The sequence below is a fragment of the Embiotoca jacksoni genome, unplaced genomic scaffold (assembly GCF_022577435.1).
Source record: "Embiotoca jacksoni isolate LCO1_2020_lvr unplaced genomic scaffold, fEmbJac1.0.p SCAF_24, whole genome shotgun sequence".
Classification (NCBI taxonomy): Eukaryota; Metazoa; Chordata; class Actinopteri; family Embiotocidae; genus Embiotoca; species Embiotoca jacksoni.
In genome coordinates, this window is record NW_027185375.1 from 427,084 (window position 1) to 450,646 (window position 23,563).

The window sequence follows — 23,563 nt, forward strand, 5'->3', positions numbered from 1 at the left end:
AGAACGAGAAACGAACCTTCAAAATACATCTTGCTTACGTGTTGTTATTTTCCTCATAAATCATTTTAACATTTCACACTTGTTTTTCTCTGACAAATGCAAATGACCTCACCCTCTTTTGAATAACTGATGTGCACTTCTTCCTGTTTGAATGTTAAAATGCTGATATAAACTGGCTCCATGAGTTCTCCGTGTTATTGAGCATCTTGTTACTGAGCACCGGTCTTCTAACAGCAAACGAAGGAGAGAAGAGGCAACTAGAGGTACGTTTAAACTCCACCTGTGTGAAGAGGCTTCTTCTTATTTCTTTAGTTCATGTGGTTCGTTAATATTTTGTATCTAAATTCTGATTCATATCACACGTTAAGTTTTTAATTTGCCAGAAAATTAGATTTAATAATTGCCTGTATCTTTTCAAATTAATTTAAGCCTCTGTAATTTAAATGGAGTATGGATACCACAACAAGATACATAAAGCCTGCTGCCTTTATAAAGTGTCTACACTCGACATTCAGAAAAAAGAATGTATCAAATGACTCTGTCAAAATGTAAGAGCGGTTGCTCGTATGATGAATCTACAGACAATTATCACCAGAATCTGCAGCTTCCCTTAAATGTACAGATATTTGTAGCTGGTTTAGGCTCATTGTTTTTCTGTTTGGTCGGCAAATTTACTGTTTTGGTTCTATCTCTTCGCGTTGTTTCCGGACACAGCACTTTTCAGAAGAAAAATTATATATATATATAACAAAAAATAAAAAAACTGGTGAAGTTCAATCACAATTTATATGGTTTTTAACTGTTATTTCGTCTGTCAACTTTAAATACCTGACAGAAACAAAATCTACAATAGTAGCAGCGAAACTCGCTTCTTCTTATCGTCTACAGATATCTATTGAAGGACCTTGTATTAACCTAACGGGCTAAAATGTAACTTACTGTTAATTCTGGTTTGACTGTATTTGCTACCCTCTTCTATTCCTCTTCCTTTAAAAAGACTGAACTCTACAATGGAGGGAGGTGCTTTTTTTTTTTTTTTTTTTTTTTTTTTTTTTTTAACCATGACATTAAGTATTTAGATATTTATTTGATTATTTTAGTTCAACAGGTTAAGTGTCTTTTGAATGATTTCATCTACCAGGCCAAAGATGAAGTGGAGTCTGTTCCTGATCACTCTGATGGGTAAGTGCGTCGTCTCACCAGCTCCACACAAGTGCCACTTATGTATGTTTGGTATACATTTTATTTTAATGATCACTACGGCTTCATCTAGATTTCTATAAAACTTGGACACTGCTTAGTAAATAACTGCCCTCAAAGCCTAATTTAAATCATAGTCAGTGTTCCTTCATCTCTGTTTTTAGGTCAGTGTTGCTTCATCACAGGTCAAGTCTACTCGTATCACTACGTTAACATGAACGAGACGTGGTCTGATGCCCAGAACTACTGCAGACAGAAGCACACTGACCTGGCCACAGTGAACAACATGAGAGACATGAAGAGACTCCTCCGTAAACGTCCAGTGAATAAAGAGGAAGCCTGGATCGGGCTGAAAAAACACACAGATGCCAACAGGACGTGGCACTGGTCTCTGCCTTGGGTGGAGTACAAAGAAAATAAAGAAAAATGGACTGTAGGCGAGCCGGACAATCAGATAGATGTTGAGAACTGTGTGAAACTGCACAACAGAAAATGGCAAGATGTCCGTTGTAGTAGAGAACTGAAGTTTGTCTGCTACAACGGTGAGAATATGAGGTTAATAATGCTAAGGGTATTTAGCACATCACTTTTTCCAACATTTGTTTTCCATTTTGACATATACGTCTGCCTTTCACGTCAAATTAAGTAAACACTTGGCTGATAATATACCTGAAAGTCCAAATTTAACCAGCCTTTAAACAACGCTTATAATTCCTGCAGTTTATTTCAATAAGTGACATTAACTGTTAATTGCGGTGATAAAATTCCACTTGTTCGTATTAATATACAAATTCTGACAAAACAATTTTTAAAAATCAATTTGAAAAGAAATCAACAGTACTTGATTAAACCAGTGGAATTAGGATTATATATTTAACAATGTTGTTACAACCTGTTTAAAAAAATTAAAAAAAATTGAATTTTCTGAGACTTAAAACCTTGACAAAAAGGTGAATTTCTTAATATACTTGCCAGTTAATGACATGACAGATACTCAGCAACACTTTAGGTGACAAACACATGACCAGGCCCGCTGAGTACCGTGATTTAAGTTTGTGCATTTCCTTCACAGGAAAGAATGCATCAAAAGAATTCTTTCCGATTAATGAAGAGAAGACGTGGCTTGAAGCTCAGAGGTACTGCAGAAAGCATCACACAGACCTGATCAGTGGAGTCTGGCAGTTAAACAAATCCAGGGATGAGAATGTCACCGTCAGCAATGACCATTTTTGGATCGGCCTGTTCAGAGACACCTGGAGGTGGTCAGACGGGTTCGGCTCCTATTTCAGACACTGGGATGTGGAATTTGAAGACCAGCCGGAGAACTGTGCCAAGATCATGTTGGATGAAGATGGTTTATGGAGGAATGGCAACTGTACTGAGAAAAAACCCTTCTTCTGTTATGAGGGTGAGTTTTTATTTATTTCTTATCAGTGGAGATTACACAACATCTCTTCAAGTAGTAAGTGTATTTATTTCAGACATTTACATTCTGTGAACTTTTACTTCACACCTACATAAGCTCCATCTCCTTTGTTCATTGTTAGTTTTTGTTTTTTTGCAATAATTGTTTTTTAGTGTCGTTATTTATTACAAATGTTATCTTGTTAATGCCCAGGGTAGGCGTGGAAATAAAAATTGGTCTAGAATATTGTTTTGGACTCAGACTTTCCCAGAGATTATTTCAAAATATGAAGATATCTAATTGTTACCGAACGACAAAGAGACGATATTTATTTTGGTATTAGTAAAGGTACATACTATTTTCTTTAATTGTTAGTTTCTTGTTTTATTGCTGCAATATTTTTTTATAGTGTCATTATCATCTTAATCTCAATTAAATATCTTATCTTGTTAATGCCGCGGTGAGGAATGGGGGTAGACGGGGAATGGTCATAGAGTTTTAATTCAAACTTGCACAGAGAAAATTTGATGACATTTGTTTGGTATTCAAAAATCCATTTAAAATTGAAAGCCCAGAGTTCTCAACAATAACCTGAACAGAGCTGGTGTGTACATTCCTCTCAATGACAGATAAGGTGATTCTGATCAAAGAAAATAAGACCTGGGAGGACGCCTTGTATTACTGCAGAAAGAACTACAGTGACCTGGTCACCATCACTAACCGAGCCGAGCAGAGATGGGTCCAGGAGAAAGCCAAGAACGCCTCGACTCCTTTCGTCTGGCTGGGACTGCGCTACACCTGCACGCTGGATTTCTGGTTCTGGGTCAGCGACGAGGTGGTCGGCTACAAAAACTGGGACTCAGAGAAAACCGATGAATGCGACATGTCTGGAGCCATGAAGAGCGGAGGACAACATGAGTGGGTCAAACAAATGGATAATCAAACGTTTAATTTCATCTGCTCTAAGAATTAAAACCCTTCTACTCACTGCTGACACACTTTCTCTTCATGTACACACTTTGTTTTTGGTTGTGTTACTTTTAAAGAAGTTTAGACTTTTTTTCTTTTTTTTTTTGGAAAGGTATTTGTGGAAATGTAGAACTCCCCACTGGAAAAGACCAAACGCTAACTGTAGATTCCACATTGAGGGGAATTGAGATTTGAGAATTGAGAATATCAGTCATCATTTGTACATTTTACATTTAAGTGTGAGTTTTCTCTTTCTTTCTTTCTTTCTTTAAGGGGATTTTTTTTTTTTTTTTTATCTCATGTTACGTGTGTTTATCTGTCACATTCGGTAAAGGTACACCAATAGACTAGATTTTTCTGGTGATGGTTATATTATGTAAACACAAGTTTATGTTATAATTACGGTTTAGGGAGTTTTGTTGAAATGGATAATTGAACTGTGTTGTTGAATTTACTGTAGAAGTACGGAGTGGCTTCTGATGCTCATTTACTTTTGCATTTTATCCGAGATTGAAAACACAAACACAATTGTTCAGAAGATGTACTTAATTACTCAACGAATAGAAATAAAAATTACCCAAAAATATACATTTCCCTTTTTTCTTATAATTGATGCATTTACTGTTATAATTAAAGGAAAAACCTTTGTTAAAGTGACCACTATCATAAATGAGACATGCACTTTGCAGGGCTTATTAATATCTAATCAGATAGCAGCACAGTCCTGCCAACACGACATGGGGGAAACACAGAGCTTACTTATGTTACAGGCAAATATCATACGATATGATCCACACTGTGATAATCTATAGCTGCAAAACAGATGATACACTTTTGTGTTCTGGTGTTTCCTCGTAATATTCATGCAACAGTTAATGAGGAAATTAAAGACATCTATAAAAGGTAAACACTGAGGTACAGACTCAAATTTAAGTCATGATACGTTATAGGTATCAGCTTCAAACACAGATGTTAGCCCAACACAGGGGTAAAAGTTGATCTTCAAAATGTATACTTTTTATTTTTAGAACGAGAAACGAACCTTCAAAATACATCTTGCTTACGTGTTGTTATTTTCCTAATAAATCATTTTAACATTTCACACTTGTTTTTCTCTGACAAATGCAAATGACCTCACCCTCTTTTGAATAACTGATGTGCACTTCTTCCTGTTTGAATGTTAAAATGCTGATATAAACTGGCTCCATGAGTTCTCCGTGTTAGTGAGCATCTTGTTACTGAGCACCGGTCTTCTAACAGCAAACGAAGGAGAGAAGAGGCAACTAGAGGTACGTTTAAACTCCACCTGTGTGAAGAGGCTTCTTCTTATTTCTTTAGTTCATGTGGTTCGTTAATATTTTGTATCTAAAATCTGATTCATATCACACATTAAGTTTTTAATTTGCCAGAAAATTAGATTTAATAATTGCCTGTATCTTTTCAAATTAATTTAAGCCTCTGTAATTTAAATGGAGTATGAATACCACAACAAGATACATAAAGCCTGCTGCCTTTATAAAGTGTCGATACTCGACATTCAGAAAAAAGAACGTATCAAATGACTCTGTCAAAATGTAAGAGCGGTTGTTCGTATGATGAATCTACAGACAATTATCACCAGAATCTGCAGCTTCCCTTATATGTACAGATATTTGCAGCTGGTTTAGGCTCATTGTTTTTCTGTTTGGTCGGCAAATTTACTGTTTTGGTTCTATCTCTTCGCGTCGTTTCCGGACGCAGCACTTTTCAGAAGAAAAATTATATATATATTTAAAAAAAAAAAAAAAAAAAACTCTGGTAAAGTTCAATCACAATTTATATGGTTTTTAACTGTTATTTCGTCTGTCAACTTTAAATACCTGACGGAAACGAAATCTACAATAGTAGCAGCGAAACTCGCTTCTTCTTAGCGTCTACAGATATCTATTGAAGGACCTTGTATTTACCTAACGGGCTAAAATGTAACTTACTGTTAATTCTGGTTTGACTGTATTTGCTACCCTCTTCTATTCCTCTTCCTTTAAAAAGACTGAACTCTACAATGGAGGGAGGTGCTTTTTTTTTTTTTTTTTTTTTTTTTTAACCTTGATATTAAGTATTTAGATATTTATTTAATTATTTTAGTTCAACAGGTTAAGTGTCTTTTGAATGATTTCAAAGATGAAGTGGAGTCTGTTCCTGATCACTCTGATGGGTAAGTGCATCGTCTCACCATCTCCACACGTGCCACTTATGTATGTTTGGTATACATTTTATTTTAATGATCACTACGGCTTCATCTAGATTTCTATAAAACTTGGACACTGCTTAGTAAATAACTGCCCTCAAAGCCTAATTTAAATCATAGTCAGTGTTCCTTCATCTCTGTTTTTAGGTCAGTGTTGCTTCATCACAGGTCAAGTCTACTCGTATCACTACATTAACATGAGCAAGACGTGGTCTGATGCCCAGAACTACTGCAGACAGAAGCACACTGACCTGGCCACAGTGAACAACATGAGAGACATGAAGAGACTCCTCAGTAAACGTCCAGTGAATAAAGAGGAAGCCTGGATCGGGCTGAAAAACCACACAGAAGCCAACAGGACGTGGCACTGGTCTCTGCCTTGGGTGGAGTACAAAGAAAATAAAGAAAAATGGAGTTCAGGAGAGCCGAATGATCAGGGAGGTGTTGAGAACTGTGTGCGAATGCACAACAGAAAATGGCAAGATGTCCTTTGTAGTCACAAACTGAAGTTTGTCTGCTACAACGGTGAGAATATGAGGTTAATAATGCTAAGGGTATTTAGCACATCGCTTTTTCCAACATTTGTTTTCCATTTTGACATATACGTCTGCCTTTCACGTCAAATTAAGTAAACACTTGGCTGATAATATACCTGAAAGTCCAAATTTAACCAGCCTTTAAACAACGCTTATAATTCCTGCAGTTTATTTCAATAAGTGACATTAACTGTTAATTGCGGTGATAAAATTCCACTTGTTCGTATTAATATACAAATTCTGACAAAACAATTTTTAAAAATCAATTTGAAAAGAAATCAACAGTACTTGATTAAACTAGTGGAATTAGGATTATATATTTAACAATATTGTTTCACCCTGTTTAAAAAAATTAGAAAAAATTGAATTTTCTGAGACTTAAAACCTTGACAAAAAGGTGAATTTCTTAATATACTTGCCAGTTAATGACATGACAGATACTCAGCAACACTTTAGGTGACAAACACATGACCAGGCCCGCTGAGTACTGTGATGTAAGTTTGTGCTTTTCCTTCACAGGAAAGAATGCATCAAAAGAATTCTTTCCGATTAATGAAGAGAAGACTTGGCTTGAAGCTCAGAGGTACTGCAGAAAGAATCACACAGACCTGATCAGTGGAGTCTGGCAGACAGCCAAACTCTTCAGGAATGAGACAGTCCCAGCTGACTGGGAGAGATTTTGGATCGGCCTGTTCAGAGACACCTGGAGGTGGTCAAACGGGTTAGGCTCCTATTTCAGACACTGGGATGTGGAATTTAAAGACCAGCCGGGGAACTGTGCCAAGATCATGTTGGATGAAGATGGTTTATGGAGGAATGGCAACTGTACTGAGAAAAAACCCTTCTTCTGTTATGAGGGTGAGTTTTTATTTATTTCTTATCTATGGAGATTACACAACATCTCTTCAAGTAGTAAGTGTATTTATTTCAGACATTTACATTCTGTGAACTTTTACTTCACACCTACATAAGCTACGTCTCCTTTGTTCATTGTTAGTTTTTGTGCAATAATTGTTTTTTAGTGTCGTTATTTATTACAAATGTTATCTTGTTAATGCCCAGGGTAGGCGTGGAAATAAAAATTGGTCTAGAATATTGTTTTGGACTCAGACTTTCCCAGAGATTATTTCAAAATATGAAGATATCTAATTGTTACCGAACGACAAAGTGACAGCATTTTTTTTGGTATTAGTAAAGGTACATACGTTTTTCTTTAATTGTTAGTTTGCTGTTTTGTTGCTGCAATAATATTTTTTTATAGTGTCATTATCCTCTTAATCTTTATTGAGGGTCATAGAGTTTTAATCCAAACTTGCACAGAGAAAATTTGATGACATTTGTTTGGTATTCAAAAATCCATTTAAAATTGAAGCCCAGAGTTCTCAACAATAAACTGAACAGAGCTGGTGTGTACATTCCTCTCAATGACAGATAAGGTGATTCTGATCAAAGAAAATAAGACCTGGGAGGACGCCTTGTATTACTGCAGAAAGAACTAGTGACCTGGTCACCATCACTAACCTGGACGAGCAGAGATGGGTCCAGGAGAAAGCCAAGAACGCCTCGACTCCTTTCGTCTGGCTGGGACTGCGCTACACCTGCACGCTGGATTTCTGGTTCTGGGTCAGCGACGAGGTGGTCGGCTACGATAACTGGGACTCGGAGAAAACCGATGAATGCGACATGTTTGGAGCCATGAAGAGCGGAGGACAACATGAGTGGGTCAAACAAATGGATAATCAAACGTTTAATTTCATCTGCTCTAAGAATTAAAACCCTTCTACTCACTGCTGACACACTTTGTCTTCATGTACACACTTTGTTTTTGGTTGTGTTACTTTTAAAGAAGTTTAGACTTTTTTTTTTTTTTTTTTTTTTTTTGGAAAGGTATTTGTGGAAATGTAGAACTCCCCACTGGAAAAGACCAAACGCTAACTGTAGATTACACGTTGAGGGGAATTGAGAATATCAGTCATCATTTGTACATTTTACATTTAAGTGTGAGTTTTCTCTTTCTTTCTTTTTTTAAGGGGATTTTTTTAATTTTTTTTTTTTTTTATCTCATGTTACGTGTATTTATCTGTCACATTCGGTAAAGGTACACCAATAGACTAGATTTTTCTGGTGATGGTTTTATTTTGTATACTCAAGTTTATATTATAATTACGGTTTAGGGAGTTTTGTTGAAATGGATAATTGAACTGTGTTGTTGAATTTATTGTAGAAGTACGGAGTGGCTTCTGATGCTCATTTACTTTTGCATTTTATCCGAGATTGAAAACACAAACACAATTGTTCAGAAGATGTACTTAATTACTCAACGTATAGAAATAAAAATTACCCAAAAATATACATTTCCCTTTTTTCTTATAATTGATGCATTTACTGTTATAATTAAAGGAAAAACCTTTGTTAAAGTGACCACTATCATAAATGAGACATGCACTTTGCAGGGCTTATTAATATCTAATCAGATAGCAGCACAGTCCTGCCAACACTACATGGGGGAAACACGTCCGTCCCTCTTAAGACAGCTTTTACTGGCAGTAGAAAGTGAGGACGTTCTGCTGGTTCCCTCGTATCAGCACTGCGGGACAGTGGAGGCCACAGGTCAGAGTGTCCTGCCAGGCCATGTACAGAGCGCTGGGGCAGTCGCTGTGTGGCACAGGAAGGCTCCTGGAAAGATTTGTTTACGTAAACAAAATATGACATGGCCATAGTAGAACAAGTGCTGCTTCTAAAGTCAAATGAGTTCCTGCTAATCTCGTCCGTCTGGTTCTTCTCTCTGAAACATGAATCATGAAAGGAGCCATAGTCTGGTGGCTCTTTGTATAATTTTGCATCTCTGTGGACACCGAACTCCTAATATTGATAGAAGCCTGCAAACATATTTGACCAATATTATAACTACATTGAAAAGCACAAGAGTTACCTAAAGACTGTAGCCCAAATGCAAAATGATATATTCGCCCTACATGGTCCAAAATTAATGTTTCTTTTAATTAGAAATCGTTTCATGACATAGATGAGCATTAGTTCCACTAAAGTGGGAAGTGGAAACCTTAATGCTTCCACATACAAGGACACAAGTGATAGTAGTGTGCCTCTATCTGTGTGGAAAAAGTTTGTAGAAGTCCCTTTAACCTAAGGCACAAAGTGAGACCCAAAAAGATTTGTGGTTTTTCCACATCAGTTGGTTAAGAACTTGACTGACCTGCACGGAGCGCTGAGCTTAAACCCATCCAACACCTGTAAGATGAACTATAACCAACTGCAAACTAGACTTTACATAATTTAAATAAACATCATCACCAGATCTCACTAATACTCCTTTGGGTGCTGCAGACTATAGTACAAAAAAAAAAAAAGATGGCATTTACCTTTTATTATATAAACTTTTTTTATTATTTTTTTTTTTAAAGCTTTTAACATTTTGTGAAATACTTTTAACACCCCATTTTGAGCATTTACATGCCCTTTATATAAACATTTAATTCATAAAAATGTGGTTGTAAAAATATATAGGGACATTTAAGTTCGAAGTGCAATATTTCTTAACACTTATAATGAATTATCACACAGTAAAACACTGTAGAGTTATATGTTTGCATATCAGCAGTCACTTATATGTGCTCACAGGATCAAATGCATTGATAAACACTTATATCTACTTATTTTTAAGTTTACGGTGTGATATAAAACCATTCAATTAATGTTAGTAAACTGTTTAAATGCTATATAGATGGGTCAAAGTAAAATAAACTCAATTCTGAGACGGACAAACGTAGGAGGAAGGGAGTCAACGCGGATGCTGTTTGTTTTATTTCCTGCAATGCAAAATGAGCCATGTTTAAAATACCTAAAAACACCAACAACACTGGCCGCACTATGTTAGAGAAACCCTGCTTCCTCCTTTCAAGTCCACACTTGTCCACACAATTACGATAAGCCACGCGCATTATTTATCCAATTTGCAGTATATTTTGGTAAACTTTTGGTGAATTGCAGTAATTGTGGATCACAATTAATGTGACACTGTCGTCAACCTGTCGTGTTCTGAACTGATGATACTTACACAAGCACTAGAGCCGTATGTTGTGAATTCCTTCGGATGATTTCGTTCAGCCTCACTTTACTCTCGGACTATAAAGGGCAGAAAATAAAAGTAAAAAATAGAGACTCAAAGTGGGGAGACGCTGCTGGTTGAACAGGGTGGATGACATCAAAAATGATGGGGGGTGTTAAACGCAGTCTTCCACTCATCTCCCTCTCGGATTCGGACCAGGTGGTAGGCGTTACGGAGGTCCAACTTTGTGAACATGGTGGCCCCAGCGAGAGACTCAAAGACGGAGTCTAGCAGTGGTAGAGGGTATTTATTCTTGGTGGTAATCTGGTTGAGACCACGGTAATCAATGCAGGGACGAAGGGCCTTGTCTTTCTTTGTTACAAAAAAAAACAACGCTCCCAGTGGGGAGGATGAGGGGCGGATAATTCCTGCTGCGAGAGAGTCTGTAAAATATCGCTCCATTGCCTCTCGTTCGGGTCGGGACAGATTGTAGAGGCGGCTGGTGGGAAACGATGCGCCAGAGAGCAACTCGATGGCGCAGTCGTACGGCCGATGAGGTGGTAGGGAGAGGGCTTGTTCCTTACTAAAAGTCTCCCCCAGATCCGTGTACTCCCGGGGAACAGAGGATAGGTCGGGTCCAGCCGTAGAGCTGCAGTGCATGTTCTCAGGCAGGCGAGCGGCGGATCTGAGGCAGGCTATTTTATTTGTTTTTGTGTATATGTAGTCTGTGTGTGTGTGTGTGTGTGTGTGTGTGTGTGTGTGTGTGTGTGTGTGTGTGTGTGTATTTATTGATGCTCTAATTTCTTTTTTTTCTAAAATAATTATTTTTGTATCTATCTTATTTCTTATATCTTCTACGTATTTGTAAATTGTTTCATATTGTGTGCACCTTTTGTTTTTCTATGCTGCTGCGACGACTGAATTTCCCCACTGTGAGATTAATAAAGTCTAAATCTAATCTAATCTAATCAAAAGAATCGCGATAACCACTGAACCAGAAAAATACTGGTTCAAAGAGACGACAAGAGACTAATGCTGATTGTTTTTATGCTCAGTGATTCATTGTGTTACAAACGGAGCGTTGCCTCTCTGTTGTCCAGAGTTGATATGTTGGTCCCGTGACGGGGAACTTGCCGAGTTCTGCCCGCCCACTGAGAATTAGATTTCATCTCGCAGCACCGCAAGAGAAGCTGAAGGAAAGCTACCAGACATTGTAATGATCTGACCGCGTCTAAATAATCTTCTCTGTCAGCTTCATTTAAAGTCTGTAGATTTTGAAAATTTCGAGTCATCAGTGTTTTATTAGACTCAGCGGTAGCATCTCAATGAGACGATTGATCTGAAATTTACAAGGTTTCCTCGGGCACCATTTTTTGTTGTCCTCTGGATCAGATAGATAAAACCAATAAACGATTATATTGGAGGGGGGGGGGGGGGTAGTGAGAGAATCGTGATCTCAATTCTAAGCAAAAACAAAAATGTGTGATTCTCATTCTAACCAGAGTTGTTCAGCCATAATAGTTGCCATTTTTAAGGAAATGACTACAACTTAATCTGCTGGAGAGATGACTTGAATACTGAAGTATTTTCTCTGTTTTTAGGTAAGTGTTGCTTCATCACAGGTAAACTCTACGAGTATCACTACATTGACCAGGAAATGAACTGGTCTGAAGCACAGCTGTACTGCAGAGATAATCACACTGACCTGGCCACAGTGACTAACATGACAGACATGGACAGACTCCGTGAATCTGCACATGAAAATGGAGCCTGGATCGGGCTGAAAAACCAAACAGATGCCAACAGGACGTGGTACTGGTCTCCGCCTGGGGTGGAGTTCAATGAAACTGAGACAAATTGGGACACAGGAGAACCGAATGATCACGATCAAAACGAGAACTGTGGAGCTATTCAAACATACCTCAACTGGACAGATGTGTATTGTCAGATAAAGAGTAATTTCCTCTGCTACGATGGTAAGAATGTAATATCACCATTATTTAAGTTCAGAAATATATCATGTAAAACTGTTTAGATGACATTGACTAGAATATCTCTTTAGACTAAGAAAATAAAAATTTGTGCTGGTACTATTGGACTCATATGTCTGCACAAAATGTCTTGGTAATCCATTTCATAGTTGATGAAAGTTAATTTGTTCATTTCACAGAAAGTAGTTCAAACACAACGTTTCATTTGATTGAAGACTACATGACCTGGTTTAAACTCAGAGATACTGCAGAGAGAAGCACACAGACCTGGTCAGTGGAGTAAACCAGCTACAGGAAGCAGAACTACAAACAAAGGCGGCTAAAGGAGGAACTTTCATGTGGTTCGGCCTGTTCAGAGACACTTGGAAGTGGTCCGATGGGAGCGGTTTCTCTTTCAGAGACTGGGATGAGAGCTTTAACGACAACGATGGAGAATGTGCCATGATCAAGTTCAATGATAATAATCACTTCTGGAAGAATTGCGACTGCACTGCCGAAAAAACCTTCTTCTGTCATGACGGTGAGTTTTATTTTTTAAAGATCCATGAAGAGAACGCAACATCTGTAATTTTAGCTTCAGCTTGGAAACAGTCTGAAATGATCGAAATCAATTTACCATTTCAGAATACTCGTGTTTTTATGAATGTATTTATGATACAGTTCTTTCATTGGTGAGCATATTTATTCAAAATATTCTGTGCATTTTCACTTCAGAGCTACAAATACATGAGCTACCAAATCAATGATTTTTTTAAAAAAAATGTTATGTCATCTTAATCTCTATTAAATATATTATCTTGTTAATGCCGCGGTGAGGAATGGGGGGAGAGAGTCATAGAGTTTTAATTCAAACTTGCACAGAGAAAATTTGATGACATTTGTTTGGTATTCAAAAATCCATTTAAAATTGAAGCCCAGAGTTCTCAACAATAACCTGAACAGAGCTGGTGTGTACATTCCTCTCAATGACAGATAAGGTGATTCTGATCAAAGAAAATAAGACCTGGGAGGACGCCTTGTATTACTGCAGAAAGAACTACATCGACCTGGTCACCATCACTAACCTGGACGAGCAGAGATGGGTCCAGGAGAAAGCCAAGAACGCCTCGACTCCTTTCGTCTGGCTGGGACTGCGCTACACCTGCACGCTGGATTTCTGGTTCTGGGTCAGCAACGAGGTGGTCGGCTACAAAAACTGGGACTCAGAGAAAACCGATGAATGCGACATGTCTGGAGCCATGAAGAGCGGAGGACAACATAAGTGGGTCAAACAAATGGATAATCAAACGTTTAATTTCATCTGCTCTAAGAATTAAAACCCTTTTATTTATTTATTTGACCTTTATTTAACCAGGTAATATCAATTGAGAACCAATTCTCATTTACAATGATGACCTGTCCTGAGGTGCATGTTTTTGGATGATGGGAGGAAGCCGGAGAACCCGGAGAGAACCCACGCAAGCACAGGGAGAACATGCAAACTCCTCACAGAAAGGCCCAGGACCGGATTCGAACCCAGAACCTTTTTGCTGTGAGGCGACAGTGCTAACCACTACACCACCGTGCCGCCCTTCTACTCACTGCTGACACACTTTGTCTTCATGTACACACTTTGTTTTTGGTTGTGTTACTTTTAAAGAAGTTTAGACTTTTTTTCTTTTTTTTTTGGAAAGGTATTTGTGGAAATGTAGAACTCCCCACTGGAAAAGACCAAACGCGAACTGTAGATTACACGTTGAGGGGAATTGAGAATATCAATCATCATTTGTACATTTTACATTTAAGTGTGAGTTTTCTCTTTCTTTCTTTCTTTAAGGAGATTTTTTTTTTAAATTTTTTTTATCTCATGTTACGTGTATTTATCTGTCACATTCGGTAAAGGTACACCAATAGACTAGATTTTTCTGGTGATGGTTTTATTTTGTATACTCAAGTTTATATTATAATTACGGTTTAGGGAGTTTTGTTGAAATGGATAATTGAACTGTGTTGTTGAATTTACTGTAGAAGTACGGAGTGGCTTCTGATGCTCATTTACTTTTGCATTTTATCCGAGATTGAAAACACAAACACAATTGTTCAGAAGATGTACTTAATTACTCAACGTATAGAAATAAAAATTACCCAAAAATATACATTTCCCTTTTTTCTTATAATTGATGCATTTACTGTTATAATTAAAGGAAAAACCTTTGTTAAAGTGACCACTATCATAAATGAGACATGCACTTTGCAGGGCTTATTAATATCTAATAAGATAGCAGCACAGTCCTGCCAACACTACATGGGGGAAACACGTCCGTCCCTCTTAAGACAGCTTTTACTGGCAGTAGAAAGTGAGGACGTTCTGCTGGTTCCCTCGTATCAGCACTGCGGGACAGTGGAGGCCACAGGTCAGAGTGTCCTGCCAGGCCATGTACAGAGCGCTGGGGCAATCGCTGTGTGGCACAGGAAGGCTCCTGGAAAGATTTGTTTACGTAAACAAAATATGACATGGCCATAGTAGAACAAGTGCTGCTTCTAAAGTCAAATGAGTTCCTGCTAATCTCGTCCGTCTGGTTCTTCTCTCTGAAACATGAATCATGAAAGGAGCCATAGTCTGGTGGCTCTTTGTATAATTTTGCATCTCTGTGGACACCGAACTCCTAATATTGATAGAAGCCTGCAAACATATTTGACCAATATTATAACTACATTGAAAAGCACAAGAGTTACCTAAAGACTGTAGCCCAAATGCAAAATGATATATTCGCCATACATAGTCCAAAATTAATGTTTCTTTTCATTAGAAATCGTTTCATTACATAGATGAGCACTAAAGTGGGAAGTGGAAACCTTAATGCTTCCACATACAAGGACACAAGTGATAGTAGTGTGCCTCTATCTGTGTGGAAAAAGTTTGTAGAAGTCCCTTTAACCTAAGGCACAAAGTGAGACCCAAAAAGATTTGTGGTTTTTCCACATCAGTTGGTTAAGAACTTGACTGACCTGCACGGAGCGCTGAGCTTAAACCCATCCAACACCTGTAAGATGAACTATAACCAACTGCAAACTAGACTTTACATAATTTAAATAAACATCATCACCAGATCTCACTAATACTCCTTTGGGTGCTGCAGACTATAGTACAAAAAAAAAAAAAGATGGCATTTACCTTTTATTATATAAACTTTTTTTTTTATTTTTTTTTTTAAAGCTTTTAACATTTTGTGAAATACTTTTAACACCCCATTTTGAGCATTTACATGCCCTTTATATAAACATTTAATTCATAAAAATGTGGTTGTAAAAATATATAGGGACATTTAAGTTCGAAGTGCAATATTTCTTAACACTTATAATGAATTATCACACAGTAAAACACTGTAGAGTTATATGTTTGCATATCAGCAGTCACTTATATGTGCTCACAGGATCAAATGCATTGATAAACACTTATATCTACTTATTTTTAAGTTTACGGTGTGATATAAAACCATTCAATTAATGTTAGTAAACTGTTTAAATGCTATATAGATGGGTCAAAGTAAAATAAACTCAATTCTGAGACGGACAAACGTAGGAGGAAGGGAGTCAACGCGGATGCTGTTTGTTTTATTTCCTGCAATGCAAAATGAGCCATGTTTAAAATACCTAAAAACACCAACAACACTGGCCGCACTATGTTAGAGAAACCCTGCTTCCTCCTTTCAAGTCCACACTTGTCCACACAATTACGATAAGCCACGCGCATTATTTATCCAATTTGCAGTATATTTTGGTAAACTTTTGGTGAATTGCAGTAATTGTGGATCACAATTAATGTGACACTGTCGTCAACCTGTCGTGTTCTGAACTGATGATACTTACACAAGCACTAGAGCCGTATGTTGTGAATTCCTTCGGATGATTTCGTTCAGCCTCACTTTACTCTCGGACTATAAAGGGCAGAAAATAAAAGTAAAAAATAGAGACTCAAAGTGGGGAGACGCTGCTGGTTGAACAGGGTGGATGACATCAAAAATGATGGGGGGTGTTAAACGCAGTCTTCCACTCATCTCCCTCTCGGATTCGGACCAGGTGGTAGGCGTTACGGAGGTCCAACTTTGTGAACATGGTGGCCCCAGCGAGAGACTCAAAGACGGAGTCTAGCAGTGGTAGAGGGTATTTATTCTTGGTGGTAATCTGGTTGAGACCACGGTAATCAATGCACGGACGAAGGGCCTTGTCTTTCTTTGTTACAAAAAAAAACAACGCTCCCAGTGGGGAGGATGAGGGGCGGATAATTCCTGCGGCGAGAGAGTCTGTAATATATCGCTCCATTGCCTCTCGTTCGGGTCGGGACAGATTGTAGAGGCGGCTGGTGGGAAACGATGCGCCAGAGAGCAACTCGATGGCGCAGTCGTACGGCCGATGAGGTGGTAGGGAGAGGGCTTGTTCCTTACTAAAAGTCTCCCCCAGATCCGTGTACTCCCGGGGAACAGAGGATAGGTCGGGTCCAGCCGTAGAGCTGCAGTGCATGTTCTCAGGCAGGGGAGCGGCGGATCTGAGGCAGGCTATTTTATTTGTTTTTGTGTATATGTAGTCTGTGTGTGTGTGTGTGTGTGTGTGTGTGTGTGTGTGTGTGTGTGTGTGTATTTATTGATGCTCTAATTTCTTTTTTTTCTAAAATAATTATTTTTGTATCTATCTTATTTCTTATATCTTCTACGTATTTGTAAATTGTTTCATATTGTGTGCACCTTTTGTTTTTCTATGCTGCTGCGACGACTGAATTTCCCCACTGTGAGATTAATAAAGTCTAAATCTAATCTAATCTAATCAAAAGAATCGCGATAACCACTGAACCAGAAAAATACTGGTTCAAAGAGACGACAAGAGACTAATGCTGATTGTTTTTATGCTCAGTGATTCATTGTGTTACAAACGGAGCGTTGCCTCTCTGTTGTCCAGAGTTGATATGTTGGTCCCGTGACGGGGAACTTGCCGAGTTCTGCCCGCCCACTGAGAATTAGATTTCATCTCGCAGCACCACAAGAGAAGCTGAAGGAAAGCTACCAGACATTGTAATGATCTGACCGCGTCTAAATAATCTTCTCTGTCAGCTTCATTTAAAGTCTGTAGTTTTTGAAAATTTCGAGTCATCAGTGTTTTATTAGACTCAGCGGTAGCATCTCAACGAGGCGATTGATCTGAAATTTACAAGGTTTCCTTGGGCACCATTTTTTGTTGTCCTCTGGATCAGATAGATAAAACCAATAAACGATTATATTGGGGGGGGGGGGTGGTAGTGAGAGAATCGTGATCTCAAATCTAAGCAAAAACAAAAATGTGTGATTCTCATTCTAACCAGAGTTGTTCAGCCATAATAGTTGCCATTTTTAAGGAAATGACTACAACTTAATCTGCTGGAGAGATGACTTGAATACTGAAGTATTTTCTCTGTTTTTAGGTAAGTGTTGCTTCATCACGGGTAAACTCTACGAGTATCACTACATTAACCAGAAAATGAACTGGTCTGAAGCACAGCTGTACTGCAGAGATAATCACACTGTCCTGGCCACAGTGACTAACATGACAGACATGGACAGACTCCGTGAATCTGCACATGAAAATGGAGCCTGGATCGGGCTGAAAAACCAAACAGATGCCAACAGGAAGTGGTACTGGTCTCCGCCTGGGGTGGAGTTCAATGAAACTGAGACAAATTGGGACACAGGAGAACCGAATGATCACGATCAAAACGAGAACTGTGGAGCTATTCAAACATACCTCAACTGGACAGATGTGTATTGTCAGACAGAGAGTAAATTCCTCTGCTACGATGGTAAGAATGTAATATCACCATTATTTAAGTTCAGAAATATATCATGTAAAACTGTTTAGATGACATTGACTAGAATATCTCTTTAGACTAAGAAAATAAAAATGTGTGCTGGGACTATTGGACTCAAATGTCTGCACAAAATGTCTTGGTAATCCATTTCATAGTTGATAAAAGTTCATTTGTTTATTTCACAGAAAGTAGTTCAACCACAAAGTTTCATTTGATTGAAGACCACATGACCTGGTTTAAAGCTCAGAGATACTGCAGAGAGAAGCACACAGACCTGGTCAGTGGAGTAAACCAGCTACAGGAAGCAGAACTACAAACAAAGGCGGCTAAAGGAGGAACATTCATGTTGTTCGGCCTGTTCAGAGACACTTGGAAGTGGTCCGATGGGAGCGGTTTCTCTTTCAGAGACTGGGATGAGAGATTTAACGACAACGATGGAGAATGTGCCATGATCAACTTCAAAGATAATAATCACTTCTGGAAGAATTGCGACTGCGCTGACAAAAAAACCTTCTTCTGTCATGACGGTGAGTTTTATTTTTTAAAGATCCATGAAGAGAACGTAACATCTGTAATTTTAGCTTCAGCCTGGAAACAGTCCGAAATGATCGAAATCAATTTACCATTTCAGAATACTTGCTAACAAATCAATGATTTAAAAAATTTAAAAAAAGTATGTCATCTTAATCTCAATTAAATAAATTATCTTGTTAATGCCGCGGTGAGGAATGAGGGTAGAGGGGGTCATAGAGTTTTAATTCAAACTTGCACAGAGAAAATTTGATGACATTTGTTTTGTATTCAAAAATCCATTTAAAATTGAAGCCCAGAGTTCTCAACAATAACCTGAACAGAGCTGGTGTGTACATTCCTCTCAATGACAGATAAGGTGATTCTGATCAAAGAAAATAAGACCTGGGAGGACGCCTTGTATTACTGCAGAAAGAACCACATCGACCTGGTCACCATCACTAACCTGGACGAGCAGAGATGGGTCCAGGAGAAAGCCAAGAACGCCTCGACTCCTTTCGTCTGGCTGGGACTGCGCTACACCTGCACGCTGGATTTCTGGTTCTGCGTCAGCGACGAGGTGGTCGACTACAAAAACTGGGAGACAGAGAAAACCGATGAATGCGACATGTCTGGAGCCATGAAGAGCGGAGGACAACATGAGTGGGTCAAACGTTTAATTTCATCTGCTCTAAGAATTAAAACCCTTCTACTCACTGCTGACACACTTTGTCTTCATGTACACACTTTGTTTTTGGTTGTGTTACTTTGAAAGAAGTTTAGACCTTTTTTTTTTTTTTTTTGGGGAAAGGTATTTGTGGAAATGTAGAACTCCCCACTGGAAAAGACCAAATGCTAACTGTCGATTCCACATTGAGGGGAATTGAGATTTGAGAATTGAGAATATCAGTCATCATTTGTACATTTTACATTTAAGTGTGAGTTTTCTCTTTCTTTCTTTCTTTAAGGGGATTTTTTTTTTTTTTTTATCTCATGTTACGTGTATTTATCTGTCACATTCGGTAAAGGTACACCAATAGACTAGATTTTTCTGGTGATGGTTATATTATGTAAACTCAAGTTTATATTATAATTACGGTTTAGGGAGTTTTGTTGAAATGGATAATTGAACTGTGTTGTTGAATTTACTGTAGAAGTACGGAGTGGCTTCTGATGCTCATTTACTTTTGCATTTTATCCGAGATTGAAAACACAAACACAATTGTTCAGAAGATGTACTTAATTACTCAACGAATAGAAATAAAAATTACCCAAAAATATACATTTCCCTTTTTTCTTATAATTGATGCATTTACTGTTATAATTAAAGGAAAAACCTTTGTTAAAGTGACCACTATCATAAATGAGACATGCACTTTGCAGGGCTTATTAATATCTAATCAGATAGCAGCACAGTCCTGCCAACACGACATGGGGGAAACACAGAGCTTACTTATGTTACAGGCAAATATCATACGATATGATCCACACTGTGATAATCTATAGCTGCAAAACAGATGATACACTTTTGTGTTCTGGTGTTTCCTCGTAATATTCATGCAACAGTTAATGAGGAAATTAAAGACATCTATAAAAGGTAAACACTGAGGTACAGACTCAAATTTAAGTCATATGATACGTTATAGGTATCAGCTTCAAACACAGGGGTAAAAGTTGATCTTCAAAATGTATACTTTTTATTTTTAGAACGAGAAACGAACCTTCAAAATACATCTTGCTTACGTGTTGTTATTTTCCTCATAAATCATTTTAACATTTCACTTGTTTTTCTCTGACAAATGCAAATGACCTCACCCTCTTTTGAATAACTGATGTGCACTTCTTCCTGTTTGAATGTTAAAATGCTGATATAAACTGGCTCCATGAGTTCTCCGTGTTATTGAGCATCTTGTTACTGAGCACCGGTCTTCTAACAGCAAACGAAGGAGAGAAGAGGCAACTAGAGGTACGTTTAAACTCCACCTGTGTGAAGAGGCTTCTTCTTATTTCTTTAGTTCATGTGGTTCGTTAATATTTTGTATCTAAATTCTGATTCATATCACACGTTAAGTTTTTAATTTGCCAGAAAATTAGATTTAATAATTGCCTGTATCTTTTCAAATTAATTTAAGCCTCTGTAATTTAAATGGAGTATGGATACCACAACAAGATACATAAAGCCTGCTGCCTTTATAAAGTGTCTACACTCGACATTCAGAAAAAAGAATGTATCAAATGACTCTGTCAAAATGTAAGAGCGGTTGCTCGTATGATGAATCTACAGACAATTATCACCAGAATCTGCAGCTTCCCTTAAATGTACAGATATTTGTAGCTGGTTTAGGCTCATTGTTTTTCTGTTTGGTCGGCAAATTTACTGTTTTGGTTCTATCTCTTCGCGTTGTTTCCGGACACAGCACTTTTCAGAAGAAAAATTATATATATATATAACAAAAAATAAAAAAACTGGTGAAGTTCAATCACAATTTATATGGTTTTTAACTGTTATTTCGTCTGTCAACTTTAAATACCTGACAGAAACAAAATCTACAATAGTAGCAGCGAAACTCGCTTCTTCTTATCGTCTACAGATATCTATTGAAGGACCTTGTATTAACCTAACGGGCTAAAATGTAACTTACTGTTAATTCTGGTTTGACTGTATTTGCTACCCTCTTCTATTCCTCTTCCTTTAAAAAGACTGAACTCTACAATGGAGGGAGGTGCTTTTTTTTTTTTTTTTTTTTTTTTTTTTTTTTAACCATGACATTAAGTATTTAGATATTTATTTGATTATTTTAGTTCAACAGGTTAAGTGTCTTTTGAATGATTTCATCTACCAGGCCAAAGATGAAGTGGAGTCTGTTCCTGATCACTCTGATGGGTAAGTGCGTCGTCTCACCAGCTCCACACAAGTGCCACTTATGTATGTTTGGTATACATTTTATTTTAATGATCACTACGGCTTCATCTAGATTTCTATAAAACTTGGACACTGCTTAGTAAATAACTGCCCTCAAAGCCTAATTTAAATCATAGTCAGTGTTCCTTCATCTCTGTTTTTAGGTCAGTGTTGCTTCATCACAGGTCAAGTCTACTCGTATCACTACGTTAACATGAACGAGACGTGGTCTGATGCCCAGAACTACTGCAGACAGAAGCACACTGACCTGGCCACAGTGAACAACATGAGAGACATGAAGAGACTCCTCCGTAAACGTCCAGTGAATAAAGAGGAAGCCTGGATCGGGCTGAAAAACCACACAGACGCCAACAGGACGTGGCACTGGTCTCTGCCTTGGGTGGAGTACAAAGAAAATAAAGAAAAATGGAGTTCAGGAGAGCCGAATGATCGGGGAGGTGTTGAGAACTGTGTGCGAATGCACAACAGAAAATGGCAAGATGTCCTTTGTAGTGACAAACTGAAGTTTGTCTGCTACAACGGTGAGAATATGAGGTTAATAATGCTAAGGGTATTTAGCACATCACTTTTTCCAACATTTGTTTTCCATTTTGACATATACGTCTGCCTTTCACGTCAAATTAAGTAAACACTTGGCTGATAATATACCTGAAAGTCCAAATTTAACCAGCCTTTAAACAACGCTTATAATTCCTGCAGTTTATTTCAATAAGTGACATTAACTGTTAATTGCGGTGATAAAATTCCACTTGTTCGTATTAATATACAAATTCTGACAAAACAATTTTTAAAAATCAATTTGAAAAGAAATCAACAGTACTTGATTAAACCAGTGGAATTAGGATTATATATTTAACAATGTTGTTACAACCTGTTTAAAAAAATTAAAAAAAATTGAATTTTCTGAGACTTAAAACCTTGACATAAAGGTGAATTTCTTAATATACTTGCCAGTTAATGACACGACAGATACTCAGCAACACTTTAGGTGACAAACACATGACCAGGCCCGCTGAGTACCGTGATTTAAGTTTGTGCGTTTCCTTCACAGGAACGAATGCATCAAAAAAATTCTATCTGATTGATGAAAAGAAGACGTGGCTTGAAGCTCAGAGGTACTGCAGAAAGAATCACACAGACCTGATCAGTGGAGTCTGGCAGTTAAACAAATCCAGGGATGAGAATGTCACCGTCAGCAATGACCATTTTTGGATCGGCCTGTTCAGAGACACCTGGAGGTGGTCAGACGGGTTCGGCTCCTATTTCAGACACTGGGATGTGGAATTTGAAGACCAGCCGGAGAACTGTGCCAAGATCATGTTGGATGAAGATGGTTTATGGAGGGATGGCAACTGTACTGAGAAAAAACCCTTCTTCTGTTATGAGGGTGAGTTTTTATTTATTTCTTATCAGTGGAGATTACACAACATCTCTTCAAGTAGTAAGTGTATTTATTTCAGACATTTACATTCTGTGAACTTTTACTTCACACCTACATAAGCTCCATCTCCTTTGTTCATTGTTAGTTTTTGTTTTTTTGCAATAATTGTTTTTTAGTGTCGTTATTTATTACAAATGTTATCTTGTTAATGCCCAGGGTAGGCGTGGAAATAAAAATTGGTCTAGAATATTGTTTTGGACTCAGACTTTCCCAGAGATTATTTCAAAATATGAAGATATCTAATTGTTACCGAACGACAAAGAGACGATATTTATTTTGGTATTAGTAAAGGTACATACTATTTTCTTTAATTGTTAGTTTCTTGTTTTATTGCTGCAATATTTTTTTATAGTGTCATTATCATCTTAATCTCAATTAAATATCTTATCTTGTTAATGCCGCGGTGAGGAATGGGGGTAGACGGGGAATGGTCATAGAGTTTTAATTCAAACTTGCACAGAGAAAATTTGATGACATTTG

The 23,563-nt window shown here is 37.7% G+C and overlaps 5 protein-coding genes across 13 annotated transcripts in view; all 5 read left to right on the forward strand.

Moving 5' to 3' along the window:
* LOC138203885 (C-type mannose receptor 2-like) overlaps positions 1-23,563 on the forward strand; it is a 45,747-nt gene that overhangs the window by 20,645 nt on the left and 1,539 nt on the right. The window contains exons 1-4 of one of the 3 annotated variants that reach the window (XM_069158893.1): positions 20,628-20,685; positions 21,522-21,603; positions 21,786-22,163; positions 22,694-23,029. In XM_069158893.1, coding sequence (XP_069014994.1) covers positions 21,546-21,603; positions 21,786-22,163; positions 22,694-23,029 — 772 coding nt within the window. In that variant the 5' untranslated portion in view covers positions 20,628-20,685; positions 21,522-21,545. Of the gene's footprint in view, positions 1-20,627; positions 20,686-21,521; positions 21,604-21,785; positions 22,164-22,693; positions 23,030-23,563 lie in introns of those variants that run through there. The other 2 variants (XM_069158895.1, XM_069158894.1) reach the window with 2 other exon arrangements.
* On the forward strand, positions 206-4,674 carry LOC138203881 (C-type mannose receptor 2-like). 4 transcript variants are annotated; one of them, XM_069158885.1, is made up of 5 exons: positions 206-263; positions 1,101-1,182; positions 1,365-1,742; positions 2,273-2,608; positions 3,205-4,674. In XM_069158885.1, exons 2-5 carry the CDS (start codon positions 1,125-1,127, stop codon positions 3,576-3,578), a joined length of 1,146 nt encoding a protein of 381 aa, XP_069014986.1. In that variant the 5' UTR covers positions 206-263; positions 1,101-1,124; the 3' UTR covers positions 3,579-4,674. The 4 variants fall into 4 exon arrangements, with proteins under 4 accessions (XP_069014986.1, XP_069014988.1, XP_069014989.1 ...); XM_069158887.1 differs by having other exon boundaries at positions 3,235-4,674; XM_069158888.1 differs by having other exon boundaries at positions 3,293-4,674.
* Positions 5,698-8,824, forward strand: LOC138203891 (macrophage mannose receptor 1-like). Of its 2 annotated transcripts, none has more exons than XM_069158901.1 (4): positions 5,698-5,768; positions 5,949-6,326; positions 6,857-7,195; positions 7,827-8,824. In XM_069158901.1, the coding sequence occupies exons 1-4, from the start codon at positions 5,723-5,725 to the stop codon at positions 8,108-8,110; spliced, it is 1,047 nt and encodes a 348-aa protein (XP_069015002.1). In that variant the 5' UTR covers positions 5,698-5,722; the 3' UTR covers positions 8,111-8,824. The 2 variants fall into 2 exon arrangements, with proteins under 2 accessions (XP_069015002.1, XP_069015003.1); XM_069158902.1 differs by having other exon boundaries at positions 7,769-7,917.
* On the forward strand, positions 10,843-14,610 carry LOC138203905 (lithostathine-1-beta-like). Of its 3 annotated transcripts, XM_069158923.1 has the most exons (5): positions 10,844-11,093; positions 12,005-12,379; positions 12,574-12,914; positions 13,367-13,655; positions 13,749-14,610. In XM_069158923.1, the coding sequence occupies exons 3-5, from the start codon at positions 12,731-12,733 to the stop codon at positions 13,750-13,752; spliced, it is 477 nt and encodes a 158-aa protein (XP_069015024.1). In that variant the 5' UTR covers positions 10,844-11,093; positions 12,005-12,379; positions 12,574-12,730; the 3' UTR covers positions 13,753-14,610. The 3 variants fall into 3 exon arrangements, with proteins under 3 accessions (XP_069015022.1, XP_069015023.1, XP_069015024.1); XM_069158921.1 differs by having other exon boundaries at positions 10,843-11,093; positions 13,367-14,610; XM_069158922.1 differs by having other exon boundaries at positions 10,843-11,093; positions 12,005-12,914; positions 13,367-14,610.
* Positions 16,708-19,999, forward strand: LOC138203890 (C-type mannose receptor 2-like). The gene is made up of 4 exons (XM_069158900.1): positions 16,708-16,924; positions 17,826-18,200; positions 18,395-18,736; positions 19,094-19,999. Exons 2-4 carry the CDS (start codon positions 17,882-17,884, stop codon positions 19,489-19,491), a joined length of 1,059 nt encoding a protein of 352 aa, XP_069015001.1. The 5' UTR covers positions 16,708-16,924; positions 17,826-17,881; the 3' UTR covers positions 19,492-19,999.